Source organism: Cylas formicarius, unplaced genomic scaffold (assembly GCF_029955315.1).
Source record: "Cylas formicarius isolate icCylForm1 unplaced genomic scaffold, icCylForm1.1 PGA_scaffold_10__41_contigs__length_53128322, whole genome shotgun sequence".
NCBI lineage: Eukaryota > Metazoa > Arthropoda > Insecta > Coleoptera > Brentidae > Cylas > Cylas formicarius.
In genome coordinates this window covers 878,330-897,318 of record NW_026844214.1, presented here as the reverse complement: position 1 = coordinate 897,318, position 18,989 = coordinate 878,330, and the positions used below count along the sequence as shown (strand labels likewise).

At 36.7% G+C, this 18,989-nt stretch overlaps 1 protein-coding gene across 3 annotated transcripts in view; it reads right to left on the bottom strand.

Moving 5' to 3' along the window:
• Positions 1 to 18,989, bottom strand: part of LOC132708407 (paired amphipathic helix protein Sin3b) — a 38,747-nt gene that overhangs the window by 13,250 nt on the left and 6,508 nt on the right. For all 3 annotated transcript variants that reach the window (XM_060680725.1, XM_060680726.1, XM_060680727.1), the window contains exons 3-7: positions 15,133 to 15,621; positions 11,888 to 12,427; positions 9,369 to 9,704; positions 4,037 to 4,274; positions 1,210 to 1,403 (exon numbers count right to left, since the gene is read on the bottom strand). In XM_060680725.1, the coding sequence (XP_060536708.1) occupies positions 1,210 to 1,403; positions 4,037 to 4,274; positions 9,369 to 9,704; positions 11,888 to 12,427; positions 15,133 to 15,621 (1,797 nt within the window). The remainder of the gene's footprint in view (positions 1 to 1,209; positions 1,404 to 4,036; positions 4,275 to 9,368; positions 9,705 to 11,887; positions 12,428 to 15,132; positions 15,622 to 18,989) is intronic.

Genomic DNA, 18,989 nt, shown 5'->3' with positions numbered 1-18,989 from the left:
GAAACCATTTTAGTAAAGTCTAGTAATTAAAGACTATAGAAGTTTTCACGTCAGCCAAGTCAGCACGATGAAGACAGACTATACTCTATCGTAGCGACACCCGTAGTACATGCAAAACTTCAAAAAAACGGTTAAACTCCATCCTCACAGAGGACAAAACCATTCGTTTCAACCTTCTTTTGGCGTTAGTATGCGAACGCGTTACATCCAAACTGCTAACTTTGAAATTACCTAAACTAACAATATTCTATCATTTCTGGAGCCGTTAAACGGACTACTCGGCCCTGTGGTACGAAAACTTTGCAGCAATCTGTTTGCGTATAAAAATTTGATAATTCGTCGCGTTTTCTGCCAGCTTCAAGTCTCTGGTTTAAGGCAACGATTTGCGAAAAGAAGATTGCCGTAGGCACAGCTGACAGCAAGAAACCCAACGTGAGGACCAGCTTTGACCACAGGGCGTGATAGAACAAAGATAAACTTTGCTAAAAAACTCATCGATTGGGCTCACGAAGAATGAGAAAGAGTTCTTATAGATGTATAGGTGTTTACCGTAGATCAAGTAAACGATATACCCAATGTAACTTCCAAAAGGCCGGATTATTTGGTGGAGGGTACGTTAGGTTTTGGGCAGTAATCTATTTGACTGCATGTACAGTTTAACGGCAGATAGGCACATAAGGGAGTATCTTACATGAACATACTTTTGGACCTTACATTTGTGAAATATGGATCAAAACCAAACAAAGCCGCAGCATTCAAAATATAAGAGGAAATATCCGTTATTAACCATTTTTAACTAAAGTTAACGTTTTCATTTTTTGAATTTTTTTTAAATTATTTTCTTATCTTCTTTTGGACTTTTATCTTTTGTTAACACTGTTATTAGGTTCGAATAAGAATGCATTTAATTAAGGCATGAAAATATTTGATGAGAAAAAATAAGAGGTTGGCAGATTCTTGAAGCTAGGGAACAATGTTTCTCCTAGATACTGATGTTTTGTCTTAAAGTGTCGAAACAAATCGTGAATTATTTTTCTAGAAATCAACTCTGAAGACTGTGAAGCATTTTCCGTTTTCATAAGATTTTCATCAGGGCTCGCAAACATCAAATTTTATTGACAAGGTACAATGAAAGCAATGCGACGGAGCCGTAATTTAGCTTCCATGTCAGAAAGGAACAGGAGTTTATGTAACATTATGTCATCTTACCGGATCGGAAGTTTGCGCGTGCAGAGGTACCTTAACCTCTTCCTCCTTCACTTCGGATTCGGTTTTCACTTCGGGCGCACCGTCTCCATCGGTCCGGTTGGGCGATTTTCCGGGACTGGCGGATCCGCTTTTCCCCTTGTCGTTGTCGCCTTTCGGCGAACCGCGCGGGCTATTCTCAGATTCTTCTTTGTCGTCTGCAAAGGAAAGAAAAAACAATGATTTCAATTTTAGCTGACGATTATGAATAAGAATACTTTATTAATGTTACTATCACAGATGATTTACATACGTCAAACAAAAAGGAATAAAATAACATATACGTAAAAGGCAAAAAAGAATAAAAAAGAATAAAAATTGCTGATCAATTAAAAATTAATTACGAACAGCATTTGGAAGCCCAATAAAAAACTTAACGGACCAATAACTTCGACCAGTCTGACACCTCTCTAAGGGGCAACTGATAATAACCACTGATCGTCATGCAATTCCTTACAAGCGGTAAATAGATGCGTATTTTTCTTTGTAAATAATAGTAGATTTCTCGAACGGCATTTTTACAGTCCTCCCGATAACAAAGTCCGCTAATAATTCGAATTGCTTTTCGTTGTAATCTGAACAAAGATCGCATATAGGAGGTGTGAATGAAAAAGTGCAAAATATGCAGTCCTTAACACACCAGGAGAGACATTTTCGGTCAAGCATCGAAGCAACTAAAATTTTTGGTCCGTTTCTGAGCCAGAGTCCCACTGAACTCTTGGGTCAATATGGATGCCAAGAAATCTGGTATTTATTTTATTAAAATTAACTGTACTTAAATTTCGCATGAAAAAAAAAAACAACTCTCTGTTTTATCATTATTTAAAACTAATTTATTTGCACTAAACCAGTGTTCACATGGGGCTCAAAAATGAGCCTTGGGGTACCCAATGTTCACTGCTATTTGAAAAGATTATAAGCATCAAACTTGCGCAGTAGAATTCCATGATCGACACAGTCGAAGGCCTTAGTGAGATCACAAAATAATTCTGGAATGCATCTGTAATGTCTGAAACTAAATTGAGAATGTCTGAAACTAAATTGAGAATGCCTGAAACAGTGTTTTTATTTCTTCTAAAACCAAACCTTCGATTTTTTTAACCAAATATCAAAAGTTCTCCGAAAGGCTTTTATCTACATAGACGCCGCACTGCACATGCCGAATATTACGCTTTTGTACCCACCATGGAACAAATGCTATCATCATGCGCATTTATTTGAAATCTCGATTCCAAATTAATCCATGAAACCTAGCAACACCGAACAAAGCACGAGTTTTCTTATTTAATTATTCAATAATAATAGTGTGACGTCGGTCTGTCAAAGTTTGGGATCGAAACAGATTTGCCCTTCAGTTTAAATGGTTGGTTCAATTATGTGGGAGTTACAGTGGAGTTCGGATATAGTAAAACCGTTTATTGTGAACACTCGGTATATAGTGAAGTTTCGGATACAGTGAATTAAATTTCGTCAAGATTAAGATACATTTTCCGTTGTTGATGAACTTTTTCGAGGGTTCATCCGGTAAAGGTTAAAATACATAGCACGTTTGTTTTGATCTCAGTTGTGATTTAGATTTGGTGGAGAATATTGATGACAGACCTTCAAATGGAGAAGCAAGAACGAGAAGCATCAACTTTGAAAGAAAAATAAGATATTCAAAAAATTAAAAGTGGTATGAAACAAAGTGATATTTGTCGTGAAATAAATATGCTTAAAGCAACTGTCTCCATTACCTGGAAAAAAAGATAGGATTCTCTTGTCCTATGGTCAAGTGAATGCTAGTTGTAAAAGATTCAGAAAATCAGCCCATGAAGGCATCAATAAGGAACTTTTACAGTGGATTGCCCAAAAAAGAAAATGTTCCTACCCAATCTTAGACAGAAGACAAAATTATCCAGTTAGCGTCTATAAAATGAAACATAACATTAAAATCATGACTGATTTATGTTATTTTTTTCAGAAACAAATGCAGAGTTGAGTGAAGATGACCTGATCGAGGAGACTATTGAGGAAGTGGCCATGATCAATATTCTTTAAGTAAAAAATAATAGAAATGAGAAAATTTGGAATTCTTTTTGTAACCTTGAAAGCTATATAAATAATATTAACTTTTCTAACAGACTCGTCCAAAACAAAAAATCCGACTTGCTTATCCAAGAGTAAGTGGATAAATGTATTTTTTTAGTTTATTTTTTTTTAGATATTGTTTACATGTTTTTGTTAACTTGTTACTTGTTTTGTGCAGAACGATATTTAATTTTCACTTTTCCAACATTACATAATACATATACATATCTAGAAAAATGCTAGTATATTGTGGCATTTTTTCCACTTATTTTAGGAGAGGATATATGCACAGATTTCAATACCGAAAATTAAAGAAACACTGATTTTCAAAAATTTCTCGAGTATCGATGACATGAGGTCAAGAAACTATTCCTAAATAATGACAAATGCTCAATAATCTACAACTTGTGCTGGAATCAGACAGCAAGAGTTAAAGTTGAGAATGAGCTTCCAGAAGAGATGGAAAAATTCAGTATTTGAGGCACATTCACTACATGTAAAACAAGGGGCATTGATGGAGCGATGTGACTGCAGTTTCAGTGAATGATTTAGTAGACTAGTCCACAGAGTGATATCAGAAATGATGATGTTCAATCTCCACTAGGAGCGGCACCAGATGAAGAAGGGATAATGTACACAATCTCCGAGCACTTTCAACAAATAATCATTCAACTTTATCACCTTTTGGGTCTAAATCTCTTTGTTTATCGATTTCGCTTACCGTCTTCTTCCCTTTCGTCGTCGGTGAGCGGCTGCCGCGGGTGGAAGAACAAATCGGGCAGGAACTGCTTCAGCACGTGCTTGATCTTCCTCTTCTCGCCCTTCTGGATGCCGGCTTGACGTTTCGCGAGGTGAATCAGCAAATTCGAAGCGTCGTCCAGTATCGTTTTGTCGCGATAAGGCAAGACGAGATGGGGTCCGACGACGGGCTCAGATCCTTCTTCGTTTTGTTCGTGCCGCTAAAATTATATCGAACCGAATGAAACATTTTCACAAAACTTACGACACACACTGGGGTATTGGCGACATAAAACTAATCAACAACAAGACTGCAATGTATGATATATATTCGAATCGTAGTAAATTACGTTTATACAAAAGTAAAAGCTAATTCACACTAATATTTTTTGGAAACTTTTTATATTCGGTAAATTTTTGGTGTCTGTCGGCAGAGCATTGAACAATCGAAGCCCATCTCTAAAGAGGCTTTTTTGCATTTGTAGAGTTTCAACAAACTGAATATCAAAATCATTTTTACCCCTAACATTATAAGTAATTTATTTTTTAACTCAATACTCTGAGACACCGACAACCACCCGCTTGGGTTACACGAATGGGAGTGTAACGTGTAAAACCCAGAATAGCTCGCATGGCTTTACTGCCACACTGTTTCTACAAGAAATCAAAAGCGAATTACAATATGAAAAATGAGCGCTGACAATCGCATTAAAAACGGGATTGCTTTCGAAAAATCGTCACTGGACGGGGCAAGTTTGTAGCGCGAATCAGCCTTTTATTTTAAAAAGAAGGCGCTTTGCGGTTTCTTGTTACGGCAAACTTCGGTAAATATTAAAATTTGTATTGGTAATTGCGAATTAAACTTATATTTTTTCAAATATCTCGCGCACCCTGTATTATAGAGGAAAACTGGATCTTTCTTTCGACACAGTTTACGATACTGTTCAAATCAAATCTCTAACATTTATTAATTTATCGAAACTAATTTACCCACAAAACGGAAATTTGTATTCTTTTTGATTTTTTGTACATAAACGACACACCCTGTATATGATGCAAACAATGTTCGAAGTAGAGATTATAGCCCAGGATCTTCCACGTTTCCCGGTATAAGAATTTTTTAAAAATAGTAAATGGTTTTCGAGATTCGAGATTTTTGCCTATAATTTGAAAACCCTGTATATAATTGAAAAAATGCCTGAAATAAATGTTATTGCACCGGGTTTTCCGCGTCTGCTGTTTAAAGAATTTTGCTGACCAGGTGAACGAATATGGAGGAAAATATATTTTTCCGTAAGCTAAAATTACCAAAAAAACAAAAAAAAAAAATTAAAAAACATTTGGTAAAATTTTTAATTTTCTTAAAATACTTCCCAACTCCTCCCCACCCCTTCCATTTTCAATAGGTCCCGTCACGGGGCAAAGCTGCATATATGTGCCAAATATGAAGTCGATTGCTTCAAACTTCGGACACTTATAGTTTCCAAAAAACAATCGAACATCGCGAAAAAAAGATGGCTGCGGACTCGTGGAGGGTTAGTAGCCCAAACGGTTATTTCGGAAAAACCAAAAGACGAGAAAGGAAAACATCGAGCAAAAAATTTTTTTTTCGACCCTAATCAATTCTGTACCAACGTCGATCCCATGGAACCTACCGTCACCGAGATATGAAATTTTTATAAGAGCGTAGATACTTTCGAAAAATTCTATTTTATCGATTTTCGAAAGTAACAAGTCAGAACAATTTTTTTTAGCTCCGCCCCCTGAAACAGAGTAAAATACGAGCCAGTTTCAGTCAAGCTCTGAAGAAGCCAACAGAATGATTGAAGTTTCTGTTTCATATAATAGTATTGTGGAAAGATGACGATTACTTTAGCAATAACACCAAGGATATCCTTATGACATTTGCTGCGTCATTATGACGTAGTCTACGCCATTTTCCACGACATTTGTTATACGAAACGAATAGTTTTCTTTTGTTCTATGGTTCTCTCTGGCATTTGCTACAGTATTACAGTAGCCTGTGGAAGTTGCTCAAAAAAAAAACAAAAACAAAACAAAACAATACTTTGTTTACTCTGCTTTATTATCATTTATTTATTTATTTTTCGTTTACGTAGAATAGATTCTCCTAAATAAATTAAATTAGAGAAAAAACAAACATCGAGTGAGCAGTCAATACAAAAAGAAAAAATAGAAAACGCGCTCCCTACAAACTGTCACTAGTCTATTCCCCTGCCCCTTTTGGGCATTAAGTAAAACAAAGCAGATTTGAAGGTTGACATAGAAGACAAAGAAGGCATGAAAAGAATAGACAGACAAAAGCAAAGTTTTGCTTGGAAGAAGAATTGGGAAGTTGAATTTTATATGCGCGTTATTTGTTATGTCCATCTATTCTGAATTTTCAAATCAATTCTGAATTTTTACGTGGAAATACATAATTTATATGTAAACTGGGTCTCTATTAAAAATGTAGTAATGTCAAAAACAAAGGATCACTTTCACAATAAAGTTTAGTTTATTATTTTTTAGCATTCAGAAAAGTTTCTATAATAAACTGGTTATTCCGTTATATACTTTTTATGGAGAAAAAACTGACTGCTACTTTTTACTCCTTTTAGATGAGAGCAAAAAAAATTATTCCGGTGTCTGAATATTTTACAAATATTTTACAATATGTCAACGGTGACTCGTTCTTTTCACATAAAAAATTTCATCATAAAAAAAAATTCAAAATTTACTAAAACTTTCGAACAAAGCAGCAGTTAAAAAATTTATGTAAATCTTAGCAATTCAGAATCACAAGCATATGCCTCAGATAAATTGTAATTCACGAAATCGAAATTTTGTCCATATAAATAAAATTGTAAATTGAGTATGTTATTATTGCTGATCTAAGGTTATTAACATAATTATAGTTTTTTATTATTCAGGTCATTCCTGTTAAAAGTCCAGTAGCAGCCGTAGGTTCGTGTGGGCGATGTTGCCAAATATAAGAAAATGTTGTTGTTTGGTTTTTCAGATGCAGACAAATTTAAAAATAAAAACTTACCTTTTTCGGATCTCTAGAAGGATGGCATACTGAAAAACTTTTAGAGTACTAAAATCAGGAAAAAGGTTCAAATGAACTAAAATAGTTCATTTCGAAGATACGTGGTGAAATATTGTGAAAAAAGTCGTTTTTCCTATTTTAAAAAAATCACTTCCAAACACTTGAAAATAGTGCCGCTTATGTAAGAAAAAATTTACAATAGTCTTTAACATCTGCTAAAGTTCGCATCCTGTTGGCTTCTTCAGAGCTTGACTGAAACTGGCCCGCATTTTACTCTGTACGTGCTTATATATAGTTCGAGGGGGGCGGAGCTAAATGATCGGCCTAACCATCGTCTCACCAATTCCAATTGGTGACAGGTAGTTGCCATTAAGATTTAGTTTTCTACTCTGTACCCGCTTATATATGGTTTGAAGGGAAACGGAGCTAAAGGAAGGGCATGTTCACCACAACTTTCCAAAAGCGTGAGTGCGACTGCAACCCCCCTGTGATCTGCCCTTAGTAGTCTCTAGAAAATATGTAAATTGTTGTGACTCGAATTGAGGGCAAGGGATGGGGATTGTTTTATTCTTTTTCCCCTTTCGCGTTATTTACAATTCTCGTGTAGATTGTATAACGAAAAAATCATGTACGGATTCGTTGTAAGACACTGTAGGGGATTTAGAAATTTGAACTGTATCAAACAGCTATGTATAACATATATGGAAGAAGAGTGGCATAACTAAAATAACTCCACTTTTCAGGGGAGCTATTTAAAATATTCATTTAATTGTAATTCCCATTGCTCAGTTGTAACATTCAATTTGATTACAAAAATAAGTGCAATTATTGATATAAACCTGCTAACATGTATTCCATTAATAAAAAGAATTGTTGACGTCACAAAACTGGCTCGCATTGTACTCTGTACCTGCTTATATACGGTCTGAGGGGGGCGGAGCAATTGGCAAGTGTAGGATTGCTTTCGGTCTCATTGCTATTGGAAGGTTGTGGTGAAGCGTATTTTTTGATGGAACGTTTAATATCTTTAATGTGGAAATTATTAGAGAGAAGAGCAGTGGTTAGGTGATTTAATTCTGGATTCAGTGACTCAAGACAGTTTTACAGCTCTGTAAACAAGAGAGTAGATAACCGATGATGTTTGGGCTGGATGGTGATGTGACAATGCATTAAGATATCGCGACGTAGCGTTTCCATAATTTTGGTTTTAGATGGAAGGTGTCGAGAACTTTCTTTTCAAAGGCTTTCGTGAATATATTCGCGATGACTGGTGAAAATGGAAAACCCATAGCATTTGTTCAAAAATTTGACCTTTATAAGAAAAATATGTTCCCAATAAGCATTTTTCAATTAAGGTGAGAAGGTTTGATTACAGATTCTCGGATTTTAATATATCTGAAATGATGTTGAGTTACAGGAATAAAGGCTTTGAAAAGCAGGGATTCAACGTCGAAACTAATCAGAATTAAGTACGAAATTATAAGTTTTCCCTGTAAAGGGTTTTAATAATGAAGCTAGATATTTTGCTAGATAATATGTTGGAGAACCAACGGTGCTGACAATAGGTCGAACGGATAATCCTGGTTTGTGAATCTTTCGGAGTTCGTAGAGACGAGGAATTTTAGAGTCATGAGGGGTGACAGATTTTTTCACGGAATCTGATAGCGAAGAAGCCTCAATGATAGATTTAAAGTCGCGCTCTTGAATATCTTGAACCTTTTCCTGATATTCATTTGTGTTCATGACCACCGTAGCATTTCCTTTATCTGCTTTTAGGATTTCGATGTTGGGATTAGATTTTCAGTTCAGTTCAGGTTTTGCAATATTTGATTTAAGGGGTTTTGATTTTTTAAGGAGTTTTGCGGTTGCAAATCGAATTTCATTAGCTGTTTGAGATGATAGTTTATCTGGATAGACTCGACATTTGAAATGATTTCCTCTTTTGGGATAAATACGTGGGGCAAGGATAAAGTTGGACTCTTTTGAAAGAACTGATTTTTCCGTTTCCGAAAGTTGGTGCGATGATACTGTTAGTCTTAACCAAAGAAAAATCCGAGAGTCTATAGAAATCTATAAGCAACCCAGCAATCTTAACCGCGACTCGGGAGGAATCCAGACGTTTTGTAAAAAAGTATTACAGTGGCCTGTAGAAGTTTCTTTGAAAAATAAATTGATAGTGTTTTGTTTTATACGTCACTTGGCAAAAAAGTTGCCATGATATCTCTAATAAGTGCCAGATCGGGTTAAATAAAAATCGGCTCACCTCGTCGAAAATCGTCTCGATGTCGTTGAAGAGACTCTTCGTCCTTATCGCTTTCACGTCGGTCTGTTTGAAATTGATACCCTGATGGTCGAGGCTCTTCAAGTAATACTTTTCGTTTTGCTCGCGCCAGATCTTGTTGAAACCTTTCTGCGCCTCCCGCCATTCGTCTTCTTTCGCTTTCAAACGTTTGAGGACGACCGGCACCGCCACCGACGGGTTACGTTTCAAACCCTCGATAATCTCGGGCGCCTTGTCGCCGTAGATGCGTTTCAGCGCCCTCTGGTGCAACGTCGGTGACGTACCGCCCAAACAGTCGTCCAATTTGAATTTGGCAACCTGTAACATGATCAAAGGATCATCTTAATTAATCGACTTTAAACAAGCGAAAAAAAAGTGAAACGAACGATTTTCTGATTTTTCTATGCACTCTTCTAAATTTACGGAAACATCAATTCGACTTACAATACACAATACAACACAATACAATGATAATCCGTTGCGATCATTTGGTTTACTTCAGTCATATTCCATCAAGTGTTGGGCAAACTTTGATTTTTTTTTAATTTTAATTGATGTTTTTAAATTCTCATTAGAATATGTATTTCCAGTTTTTTTTTGTAGCAATTACAAAATATTTTAAACAATATATATATATAAACAATAACAGAACGCGGCTTTTGCAAGAAAATTTCTGACCTGTTTTTTTTCCCGGTCCACAAATTTTGTTTGTCAAAGGTATGAAACTTGATTAAAATTTGAATTTAAAATTAAAATTAATTCAAAAATTAAACAGAAAGAAAAAAGCGAATAGGACCGCAATTCAAAAAAAAAACTTGCCCTAACCTATCACGCGAGATAACATTTTTTTCGCTGACTGTATCTTGAGTCAGCTGTGACGTCAGCAATTGGAATGTCAAAGATCAATTTTTTAGTTAGTTCTCCACAATTCCTAATGGGATATGTAAACATATTCATCATAGATTCATAACCATTTTGCAATAGGTAGTCGAAGTATTTCCCAGTTTGTTATTAAACTCACAAATATCCAAGATATTGGGCGACCAAAAATATAGTGCATTTATTGCTTTGAGGTTTTAAGTATTTTACGGTACCTTAACCGCAGACCTTTGCAGGACCGTGGTAAAACCCATCCCGACAGATGTTTATTCTGCATTAAGTATTACCTAATAAGAATTGTAACAAATGCATATAGAAACTTGAAATTTTTATTTTTTGATTTGATTAAGCATTAAGAGTTGACTCTAAATTGCAATATGTTCATATATATTGCGAAGGTATTTGACTGTGATCCTTCCAGTAAGTACGTATTTACGTACCTGATTCTTGAGCTTTAACCCTATGAGACTGCTTTCACTCGATAGTTCAAAGGGTAAGGGTAAGTAAGTACTCTACTTATCTTACAGGTAAGTTTGAAAATAATCATTTTTGTCTTTTGTGTCTGTCGATTAACAACATTCTTCATCTTATATTTTTGTATCTTCTATATAGTTCTTCGATTTGTAAACAACAACAGTTTTTTAAGACTATAGATAAAGGTAAGTCATAAGAATACAGATAAATATTTATTGTTAGAAGAAATGAAAAATAACCAAGAATTTGAAGACGAAGTGAAGGTGGTAGTCGAACCGAATGACAATTTAGAAGACGAACAACCTCGGCAAATGAAAGAAAAACGGATCCATTTGTATTCGGATGCTAAACAAATTGTTTTAAATGTTTATAATTTTATAAGAAATTCAGAAGGGTAAATAGGAGCAGCAGAAAAAGATCGAAAACATACTTATATCCCGCTTGTCAGTGTAAGTAGATAAATTCCTAGGACGGTAATCACGGGGTCGGTTGTAAAGCACTATATTTCTGGTCGAAGTATAACATCCTCCATTATTATGCGATTTGTAACGTCTTTGCACGAATTTCTCATGATCACTAATGCACTTATTGATTTGATAATCATGACAAAGATAAGTTCCAGACTTTTATTCATTATTAATTAAATAAATATATCGATGACTTTTAATTCATTAAATTGTACGTCAAGTTTTGAAACTCTAAATTATTTTTAACTCCATCCGCTTTATTTATTCCACTGTTGTTTATAAACTTAATATTCATCTGGCAATTTCAATACAGTGGAGTGCGAATATAGTAAACCTGTTTATTGTGAACACTCGATTATAATGAACACTTTATGAAATATATTCAGAAAATCTCATAAGACAAATAATCCAACTGTCCGAAACGTTGTGAAGTTAAAAATAAACACAATGGAAGTTTGACATCCTTTTAGTATTTCGACTCGTACAAACCAAAGCATCCGACTTGTTTAACCAAGAGTAGGCGAATACACGTATTTTTTTTAGTTTATTGTTTTTAGATATTGTTTACTTGTACTTGTTCACTTGGTACTTGTTTTGTACAGAGTGACGTTTAATTTTCACGTAATACATATAGGCGTCTAGAAAATCATTAATTAATTAATCAGAATGGCATATGCGTACCTCGTCCGTGCTCATCCTGCTCAACTTCTTATTGACGGACTCGAGGACCCTTATCGTAGACGCGTTAGTCTCGATAACCACGTCCAGTTCGAACCTCTCGTCCTCGCACCTATACATATACTCCTCATATTGGGTCTTTCGCGAGCTGACAAACGTACTGTCCTCGGACCACGTCGGAAACGAGACCCACTGGTCGTTCAGCACCTCTTTGCAGAGCTGCGTACGACCCGAACATTTCTGACCCTCCTGCGCTTTGGGAATGATGCAGTAGCTAGCGCCCAAACGTTTGGCAGTGGCCAGATCGATTTCGAGGGCGTGGTCGCCCTGAGGGCGTTCCGTTCGCGTCACGTTGTACGGGATCGGTTCCGTATCGTTTTGGCCCATGAATTCCCGGAACCATCGCAACAGTTCCGGAAATTTGCCCAAGAACGGGGTGACGATTTGAATGAGCTCGCTCTTGGAGACGATCTCCTGGTTAAACAGGATCAGGCATCTTAGGAAATTGTTGTACACTTCGTGAGAACGCACCGCCTTGCGCACCTGCAAATTCAAATAAATACATTTATAATTAATGAGAGCAACCGTGCTTCGGGATCAAAATAATTCGAGGCCTAATCATCTAGTCTACTATTTTCATTATGTTTAAAGAAAAATCGTAAAATATTTTATTATGTGCGTGTTAAGGGTGGTGGTCTCGTATTTTACTAAATTTACTAAATTAATAAATCGCCTTTAATGATATTTGGATAAACAACAAGATTGCTTTCGAAAAATCGTCACTGATCGGTACAAGTTCGTCGCAAGTGGCGCGAATCATTTCCAAAACAAAGCCGCTTCGCGGTTTCTTGTCTTAGATGAACGCATTGGTTTTCTATCGTGCTCCTGCGGACCACTATGGAACTTTCGCAAAATCGATGTAATTTTATTGTGCATACACCTTCGGGCAAATTTTAAAATTTCTAGTGGCAATTGCAATTGGGCACAGTTTCCGATACTGTTCAAATGAAATTATCCCATCTTTAACATTTATTTATCACCAATAATTTACCAACAAAAACCTGTACACGTTTCCTAGTATATGAATTTTTCGAATAGAGTGAAGAGTTTTCGAGAAAAGACTTGTTTTCTAAAACCATGCAGTACGCCGTAATAATAAATGACGTCACAGCGTCTAGATTGACGGCGAGAAATAGTGATTTTCATTTCGATTTTTTAAATATCTCGAACAACGTATGTGACAAAAATTGTAGCTCTCGATGTGACCGATAACGCGTTTATCAAAATAAATAACTTTTTTCCTTACCAATTGGTTGAGACCCTTGGCACTCGTATATATGTCCTTTCGAGAGTACACTGTACTCGGACCATTTATTATTTTACTTTTTTTTAATTAAAAATAATTTGAAAAAAAAAAAATCGCTTAATATTAACTATGGCATCAATTTAAAAATATTTTATTGATAATTTATTACAATTATAACATGAAAAATAATTAAATAAAAAAAAATAAAAACACTAAATAAAAAGTAATGGCTTACAAAAATAACAAATCTTGAGTATAAAGAAACACATAAAAACCTAACATTATCAAAATCACTACCATTATCAATTAATAAATTTATACACAATATAAAAAAATTACATCCTATAATGTTGTAGTCACCAAGTGTGCAAGGGCCACAAATATACGTATTTTCCCGCCTACCGCCTTATACTTTACGGTTAGAACATACCGCGCAGTCTTTTTTCCTTCCATCATTTTGCCGTAAAATATGTAATTTACCATTTAGCAGCTCTTCTGTATTTACAGATCTTCAGAAATTTTGTACCCCCGCCATCTCGTCAACCAATTCCCGAACACACTTCACATGTGTCATTGGTCTTTTGTTTTGGAAATTTTATATAATTCAAGGAAACAGTATGACGCAGAATAAGAGTCTGAGCGGTCAACACCTCCCATATATTTATTGGAATTGAAAGCTACATTTGGCTTATTTACAACTTGTAAGTTACCTCCACGTACTCCTGTGTTGATAGGCGGTGTTCCTCAAATATCCCACAAAGTAAGTGTGGTGACGACCCTTCTATCTTTCCACGCCAATAACAACAAATTACCCGATCTACAAATGTGGGTTTTTTGATAGAATCACGTAAAAATTTGTCGTACAGTATCTATCGGTGTAAAAATGATATTCCCTACATTATGGGTTATTGTCTAATAATTTCTCACGCTATCCTTGTACTTACAGGTAAATCAGGTCTCACTAAATCTTCCGACGTCAATCTTCCTTAGTACGGCAAAACTGAATAAACATATACGGTGTTAGCATCCGCCATTACATAAATTCCCATCTCCCATTTCGTAGGATTGTTAAGATAGTAAGTTAGAAAAACGAATTTTACCCTTAAATGCAACAAGAGATTCGTCTAGCGATATCTCTCTTGATGGAACAAAATGTTCTATGAAGTGCTTGACCTCTTCTAAATATTCTACTAAAAAAATGTATTTTGTTGGGACCTAGATATCTCTGTTGGGATATTAGATAAGATTATCGTACCATATTTAGGACAACCTCTTCAGGGCTATTTTAGGTCTAGCGTAGTTATTTGTTTGTTCCACTATTTTTATTATTAGCTCATCGGTAAAAAAGAGCTTGAAAAAATCTATGGAATTTCTGGTCGTACCATTTCATTCCCAGAAGTAAACGGAATCCTGTCTGGTACCTAAAATTACCAGGTTCTGTTATATTCTCGTTTTCTTCACTGCTGCTTGAACTTGATGGTCAAGGTTTGGTTCTCTGTCTTTTAGTACCTATATCACTACCACTACTAGAGTCACTAACATTCGTCTCTACTTTGCAATTCATTTTCAATTTCATATCGTAAAAAGTTCTTTTGAAATTTTTTGAAGTGGCTGAAACGTATACATGAACAAATATACTATATATATAACTAAGCATGTCCTCAACGAAGGTTCAAGAAAGCCATTTAGAGATATTAGAAATGAGCTTGGGGGCTGACAGATCGGACAATCTGCCGCAATGATAACATAAGGGTCAATTTTTAAGAGAAAACCAAAAACGGAAGATTAGGGAAAACACATAAATGCGGCAACGTTGCTTATGTCACTACCGGCCTAAATTTCATAAATCTAAATCTTTTAATTCCTGAGGCATACGTATTGGAACCGCTTTTTCTTTATTGAGTTACAATAAACGTTTAATTGTTATTAACCGCGTACTCACTTTGTCGAAAAACGCGTAATCGTTCAAAGTCCCGTACTTCCCGGCCTCGCTCAGGCTGACGTCGCGACACGACGACGCCATCTTGTGTTTCTTGGGGGGCGGGGCGTCCCGATGGTGGTAGTTGGAGTAGGGAGGCGAGCGTTTGACCGGTCCCGACACGTGACCGGATTTGTGAGACACGTGACGGTCGGGCATGTGATCCCTGTGGTAGGGTTTGCCGAGCGACTTTTTGTTGAGCGAATTGGAGTGCTCGGAAACGGGTGCCTGATTAATATGGCTGGTGGCGTCCGGGAGAAATTGACCGAACTCGGCGAGCAGATCGCTCTGATTCTCGAACAGCTTCGCTACCTGACTATAAACCTCCTGTTCCGTCAGGTGTTTGCCGCTCGAACCGATGCTCGATTCTTTCAGCGTGCGCTGTTCCTTCTGGTACGTGTGCAGGATCTCGAGGAACCTCTTGTACTTTTCCGGCTGGCCTTGAAAGCGATTCTAAAAACGAAGCGACCGAAACAATGTATAAAAGTGACGTGCGACTGACACGCAAAACGTGCAACAATTTAAATACGTTTTTCGATTGTTGCGCGGTTTTTTAGTACGCGATCCATGCTTATTATTAACACATTCGCCGACCAAAACGCGCCAGGCGCGTTCATCCATGTTCTATACCCGCTTGTTTTATCCAAAGTCAGCTAATTTCGCAGGGCATGGCTGGATTTGTCTAAACGTGTGGTGCGGTATTTAGAACTGATATGTTAATAGTATACGAGGTTAGCGCCAAAATTTCCCGGCCTGACATAGGTGCAGCTCCATTATCAGTCTTGCGTCAAATAGTTTTTTATTGACAGCATTTTGAACAAGACGTGTCCGAAAAAATGTCGCAAATAACGCAAATTAAGTATAGAGCAGTCAAAAAGTTTTTGACAAAAGTAGGTTTAGCACCTAAAATTATTAAAGAAAGGTTGTATGGTGTGTACGGCCAAAGTTCTCCTTCGTATTCCGTAGTGAAAGAATGGGCAAAATGTTTTCGAATGGGGCAGGAGTCCCTTGAAGGTGGAGGTCATAACGGAACATATTGTTGCGATTGCAGAAGAGGTGGTATTGAGTGATCGACGTTTAAAGGTCAAGAAAATCTCAGAAATTACTAAGCTTTCTGATACAAGTGTTCGTCGAATCCAGCATGATCATTTAGGTGTGCATAAGGTTAGTGCAAGATGGGTTCCCAAAAACCTTTCGGTTATTCAAAAACAACGCCGTGTCGAGTGTGCGCGGTCTTTTTTGGAACTCTGTGGGTCGGAACCGAAGCCTGTGATAGAGACTATTGTGACGGGAGATGAAACTATGGTTCTCTATTATGACCCTCTATCGAAAACAGAATCAATGGAGTGGCGTCGTAAGGGTGAAGGACCTCCAAGAAAATTCAGAGTCTGTCAGTCAACAAAAAAGGTGATGGCAACGATCTTTAGGGATTGTGAAGGAAACAGTATTACATAAATTGCGAGACGTGTAGAACGTCGAAAACTGACCAGTCTTTGCGTCTTTTGCACGACAATGCACCTGTCCATTTTAGAGTGTGGGTTCCCACAGAGAGATATTTGAAAAAGGACTTACCTGGACGGCGGTTTAACGACGAAGTTGAGTTAAAAGAGGCTGTTTTAGCTCATTTTGCAGACAAACCAAATGAGTATTTTTTTAAAGGGATTGAGTTGTTAATAAAGAGATGTAATCAAGTTAAAGGGGATTATATTGAAAAATAATGAAAAATTGTTACTCTACTTTGTTTCTTTCATATTCGGGCCGGGAAATTTTTTTTCGCTGCCCGCCAGGTGCGTTGCTGGGCACATGGCGCGCACACAGTTGAAAACGTTATTATATACCTCGTTCTGTTACAGTGTGATATGGATCAAAATCCTGGAACTTCCAAAGCCTGCTCAGCCTGCCAAAAAACGGAATAAATATAATCCGTATAAAGAAAAAACGTTAACAGATGAGGAAATTCGTCAAATTTTGGAAAACCCATCAGGTGATGTGAGGAAGTTCCGGAAAGTGACTCAGAATTAGATGAAGATGAAGAACATGAAGATGATCCATTTCTAAATGACAGTGAAGACGATCCCGAGTATATACCGTCCAGCACTGATGAGTCCGATGGTGAAAAAGAGGAACTACCTTCACGATCGGGCTCTCCAGCTATGTCAGCTGTAGGTATTCCTGATAATCCCACTTTGCAACTTATTGACACTCCTTGCAGTTCAAAAGAGGATCTAAATGAAGCTTCATCGGGTTCCCCATATATACCAGATACACCAGTTACTACTGATGCTCCCAACGAGCAGTGGTCAAACCAAAAAGTCCGTAAACAACGTATTCCATTTACCGCTGAATCTGGTATAGAAGGAACAGAGCCAATTCATTATTTTGGGACTTTATTTCATATGGGAACAATTCGGATGAATAGGAATAACGACTACTGGATAAAAGACACTATTTGTTTGATCTTCCAACATTTTCAGCATTTATGAGTCGTAATCGGTTTTTACTGATTTTGAAGAAATCGATACCCAAACACCTCATACACAGATGGATAATTATCAATAGAGTCTATGGTCTTATGGCGTGGGCGATTTGAATTTCGCCAGTACATTAAGGGAAAACGACACAAGTTCGGGATAAAGTTATATTGTGTGAACCAAAGGGCATGTCTCTCAAAATAATTGTGTACTCAGGAGCCGCTGATTGCCAGTTATCTGGATACCTGCAAACCGAAAAAGGCGTACTGTCTCTGCTAGAAAAATACTTGGGATTTGGATATTCAGTCTTTATGGACAACTTTTATAATAGCGTGAAGTTAATGAAAGACTTACTGGAAAAGAAAACTTATGTCATCGGAATTCTCAGAGCAAACAGAAAAGGGAACCTTTTTTGACCAAAAAGTTAAAAAAAGGTGAGCTAGTGATGCAGTTTGATACCAATGGGATATCCAGATCCAGTGCCTAAGATAATCCTCCAGCACCTCCCAGAGTACTGTCCAAAAGGAGAGAATGGAAAGGCGAAAAGAAGATGCTGTGTTTGTTGGGGCAATGGCCAGAGAAAGGATTCTGTCTACTATTGTCCGCAATGTCCAGGCAGCCCAGGTCTTTGTCTAACTCCATGTTTTAGATTATGTTTTACATTACACTTTTGTAACAAAAATGTACAACTTTGTAAAAAAATGGCTTCTGGTATTTACAATGCCATAGCTTCATGCTTGCCGGGTGCCCACGCGTTTTTGTTTTTTTTTTTTAATATAAAAAAACTTTAGTTGGATATATTTGTAGTACTTTTTTGTCATACTACACTTCTTGCACAAGAAAAACTAAAGGGCCACCAGACGTAAAATTCGGGGCGGGCAGTGAATGTGTTAAGCAACAAGTAAAACTTAGCTGTATATCAAACGAAATTAAATTTTTCTGCGCACTCGATCATATAAAAAAACTTTTCATTCGGGAAACAGTACGTACACCGTGTGCCAAATGAAACTGTCCACTATGCGATATGGAAACACCCATAGGTGATACGGAATAAAGTGTTAGTACCAAAATTCTTTGGACTCCCCTGAAGATTTAAAAATTATCAAAAATGTCCCCCGACATGAACTATGTTATTTTAAATGGCACCCCCTGTATATTTTTGTTCTTATTACAATTTAACTCCGAGCATCGCTACGACAATATGGAAACGGGCACCAAAAGCTTATTTTGTAATATATTTATAAATTTAATAAATTTAATTTTACATGAATTTATTTCGTAAGTAAAGTATTTTTTTAAAATAAAAATGTAGAAATCATTTTACCAGCTAGGAATTGTCTGCAATCTAGG